A 4434-nucleotide genomic window follows, 5' to 3' on the forward strand; every position below is an offset into this window, starting at 1 on the left:
AGGCTACGTGACCCTGAAGTCAGAGTCTGGTGGGGGGTGCTTTCTACCACACCCTGCCCCCTCTCTTGGTTGCTGTTTGAGTATCAGCCTCTGGAGGCCACCTCCACGCAGGGACATCTGTAGGCTGGAATTACCGAGGGCTGGGGGCTGGTTGAGTGCAGTGCTAGCAAACACTCCGGCAGGGACTCCAGCAAGCCTGTGAGTGCAGGTCCTGTCTGGGGCTGGCAGGTCCCACCCTGGCCTCTGGCTGCCGTGCTCCTGGCGGGGGAGCCCAGGAATGAGCACTCTGCTGGGGCTCCAGCCTTGGTGGGCAGAGTGCTGGGCACCCTGACGCACAGGTGTGGCCTCACAGGGGGCAGACAACAAACTTCTGAATCAGGTCCCTGACTCTGGGACAGCAGAGTCCCCACATCCTCCAGGCGGCTTTAAGAGACGACCCTGAGAAATCTGCCCTTCCCTCCGGTCAGCCTGTCCCAAAATGTTCCCTAATGGTCCCTGGTGACTCACCTAGCTCTGTCCTGCGACCTTTGGTCTCATCTGGATATCTGGAATGCTGTTAAATTTACCTGGATGCAAAACTGTCTGGAGATGGCTGTGATAACAGCGACAGTGCTCCAGCCTGGGCTCTTCCCACCCCACAGGAAGGCCTTATCTGTAATCAGTGATTAGAGCTGCCCTCCCCCCCAGGAAGGGGTGGGTCTGCCCCCAACTGGAGGCACCGCTGGGGCACCTCTGCCCCCTGAGAGAGCCAGACCTCTGGGTGGGGGGCCCGAGCCCTGTGGCCTCGAAGTGCTTCTTTCCCTCTCAGGGCCTCAGTTTCCCCATTAGGTAAGTGAGAGGGTGAAGCTGATGACGTCTTGTGCCCCTCTTACAGCCTACAGTGGTGAACACGGGCCACTTTAACTGCGGCACCATCGATTGAACCAGCGAGCGGGTGCAGGTGCGGGTGCAGGTGGGGGTGCAGGTGGGGCTGGGACCTGTAGGAAGCCGCACTGCTGAGTCCGCATGTGCCCAACTCTCTTAGAGTCCCAGGCGGGGCTAAAACCCAGCCCCTGGCAAACATGAGAAGGACTCGCCACCCTCCCACCAGCTTGGTCAGACCAAGGCCCCTGGGTGAGTTACATCTGTCCTAACAGGCGAGTTACAAGCTCCGTGCTGCCTGACTGGAGTTGTAAATATAGCCTATTAAGGTAATAAAAGAGTTGGTTCCAAAGTTTATTTCTTCTGGTTCCAGTCTTTACAGAGATTTCTTCTTACAAGATGTAGCTGATTTGGGGGAATCTAGTTAAGGGGAAAAAGTTGATCTAGACACAAATGAACAAAACAAAAACATGTCTGGAGAGAAACTGGCTTGCCTGGCTCTCCCCTTTTGGTGTGGTGTGCTTCTTTCCCTCTCAGGGCCTCAATTTCCCCATTAGGTAAGTGAGAGGGTGAAGCTGATGACGTCTTGTGCCCCTCTTACAGCCTACAGTGGTGAACACGGGCCACTTTAACTGCGGCACCATCGATTGAACCAGCGAGCGGGTGCAGGTGCGGGTGCAGGTGGGGCTGGGACCTGTAGGAAGCCGCACTGCTGAGTCCGCATGTGCCCAACTCTCTTAGAGTCCCAGGCGGGGCTAAAACCCAGCCCCTGGCAAACATGAGAAGGACTCGCCACCCTCCCACCAGCTTGGTCAGACCAAGGCCCCTGGGTGAGTTACATCTGTCCTAACAGGCGAGTTACAAGCTCCGTGCTGCCTGACTGGAGTTGTAAATATAGCCTATTAAGGTAATAAAAGAGTTGGTTCCAAAGTTTATTTCTTCTGGTTCCAGTCTTTACAGAGATTTCTTCTTACAAGATGTAGCTGATTTGGGGGAATCTAGTTAAGGGGAAAAAGTTGATCTAGACACAAATGAACAAAACAAAAACATGTCTGGAGAGAAACTGGCTTGCCTGGCTCTCCCCTTTTGGTGTGGTGTACCCAAACTTCATTTCTTTAAAAAAAAAAAAAGTGTTTAATTATTACCCTTGTCGACCTCTGTACCTTCTGGCTTCCTCCACCTCTGGCCACAAGACATGGCCATTCCTGGGGCACGACTGTGTAGACACAGGCACGCATCACACGAGCTCTGCAGAGTTGAGAAGGTAAGACCGACGGGTGGTGGGCGGGCTCGCCGCTGTCCTCACACGGACTGGGAGGGACTTTATTTACAGAAAGGGACAGGACAGGACCAGCCACGAGTGAAGCCTCGAGCCCATTTCCTCAGCATGTCTTTCATTCCTCACATCCTTCAGTGAAAGACACCTATGTGGTGGATCTATTATGTGCGAGGGGCCTTCATGTGGGAAGTAATTCTGAGAAAAACGTTCCTTCCTTGAATGTGGTTCTACTAAGTAGACCCCATATTTACTAGTAAATACAATGTTCCTTTTTACTTTGGGAAAAAATGGAGTTGGACCATGGAGCTAGAATGACTTTCCAAGTGTGTCGTTGCTGAGGATCAGGAGCCCAGAGGTGCAGGCGCCTGGCAGGGAGTTAGAAAACAGCGGAGCCTGTGCCGAGGGCTGCGCACACACGTGGAAACCTGTTCCTCGGGGGCCTGAGCGCTGTCCCTAAGGGGTCCACACCCGCACTTTCCTGAGACAGCGGCTCAATCTGCTTTTGGAGTCAGTCCCCACACCCCAGTGGGCGCCCGTCTGCTGGGCATTTGCTGAATCAGGCACATGCTCTCCTTGCAGCCTCTTAGAGCTGGCAGGAGGAAAAGATGGAGACGAGCCCGAGAAAAAGGAGAGAGGATCAGAAGTCCATCCAGAGTAATGAACCCAAGACCACGAGTCTCCAGAAGGAGGTAAGGCAGTGCTGAGCAGGCCTTCTCAAGCCGGCGGGGCGTGGTTCTGGGGAGCAGGCGGGGAAGTGCCCCTGACCTCTGGTTTGTAAAGTACATCTCTAAGGGAACATAATGTTGCACTTAACTTCCTTCCCTCTCACCAGTGAGCTCAGCATATTCTTGTTAATACGTGTGCACTGGGCAAGCCTGGAGGAGCTGGTGTTTGCTCAGCCCCATGGCCTCTTCAGGGACAGTCAGAGAGGCCCTTGTGATGTTTGAGTCCCCCCTGTAGCGTCTTCACCAAATATCTGTCCCCCTAGATCCGGTGCTAAGAAACTCCCACTCATGCTTAGTGAGCCTGACATGGGTGTGCCATAGGGGAGCCCTCTGAATTGGAATACAGTAAGGGCTGGACTTGGAGGTATCTGTAGCCTTAGGGGGCCCAGAGCTTGTGTACGATCGGGCTGGCATTGTGGGGTGGGAGTGGGGGGAGATGGGAGTAGAGGCAAAAAGGAGCCAGGCGCTCCACACTGAGCAGGGAGCAGCGCTAGTCCCAGGTGGATGGAGCTACAGGGGGTGCAAGGGGAGGAACAGGCTGCAGGCTCCTAGGATGAGGAACGGGGGCCCGGAGCAAGATCCCCATGGCTTCCAGAGCAGGACAGCAGGACGAGAGCGCTGAGCTCTGGGCGGAGGCAGCACAGGGGACAGAGGGAGGAGGCATCTGGGGATTGACAAGGGGTGGCTTGGACTGACTGGGGGTTGGCCTGGGACCTTGGGTCCCCAGGAGTCTGCTGATAGGCAGCAACAGCCTTCCTTCATAAAAAGAGCACAACTGAGCTCACCCCAGGCCAGTCCTGGCTCAGGCACTTGGGGTGATTGCAGACCTCAGCAGGAGGATTCCGGAGGACCCCCGGCGTGGGTGAGCCAGCCCGCAATTACAGGAGGGAAGCTGAGACTGAGGCCAGAGCAGAAGCTGACCCTGCTCCCTGGGACCCTCCTGAGTTGTGTGTGTCCCTTGCTGGGAGCTTTGTTCTCTGGGCTCTAACTGGAAGCACTCCCTCTGCCCAGACAAACACAGCATGTTCACCTCGGGCTCCAGAAGTCAGGCTGGTGGCTTCTGAGGGCAAACGCCCAAAATAGGGGCCTGAATCGGACATTTTCCTCCTTAAAATAGTGTTTTTCTTACTTGATTCATGTATGATTAACACACAGTGAAATGCATAGATCCTCAGCGTTCAGTTTGCTGGGTTCTGACAAACTGATCACCCCCACAGAGTTCCCCTTGCCCTTTCCCAGCCCCCCCCCCCCAGCTCTAGCCCCGCAAGGATGGAACCCATCGGTGTACATCGTATCTGAGCTGGGTCTTGGTAGGAAGCACATACCTTATCAAATGGCCTCAGAAATTTCACAGCCCCCAGTGTTTCTGCCCCTGGAGGCCCATTGCTCACCTCCCACCCGACCCCGTGACGCCCTGGCCGGGCCCCCAAGCTCTGATTTCCCTATTAGCTCCGAGGGAAAAGCTTCGTTCTGCTCTGCCCAGGGAACAGGCATGTCCCTAGAGCCTTCCTTTTTAATTTTTTTAAAATATATTTTTATTGATTTCAGAGAGGAAGGGCGAGGGAGAGA

The 4434-nt window shown here is 54.9% G+C and overlaps 1 protein-coding gene across 1 annotated transcript in view; it reads left to right on the forward strand.

Annotated features, from left to right (window-relative positions):
* Nucleotides 1–2031: 2031 nt before the first annotated feature.
* Nucleotides 2032–4434, forward strand: part of SLC7A9 (solute carrier family 7 (amino acid transporter light chain, bo,+ system), member 9) — a 23108-nt gene continuing 20705 nt past the window's right edge. Inside the window, exons 1-2 of the mRNA XM_005862482.2 lie at nt 2032–2125; nt 2720–2829. Of these exons, the coding sequence (XP_005862544.1) occupies nt 2746–2829 (84 nt within the window). The 5' untranslated portion in view covers nt 2032–2125; nt 2720–2745. The remainder of the gene's footprint in view (nt 2126–2719; nt 2830–4434) is intronic.

Source organism: Myotis brandtii, unplaced genomic scaffold, assembly GCF_000412655.1.
Source record: "Myotis brandtii unplaced genomic scaffold, ASM41265v1 scaffold165, whole genome shotgun sequence".
Classification (NCBI taxonomy): Eukaryota; Metazoa; Chordata; class Mammalia; order Chiroptera; family Vespertilionidae; genus Myotis; species Myotis brandtii.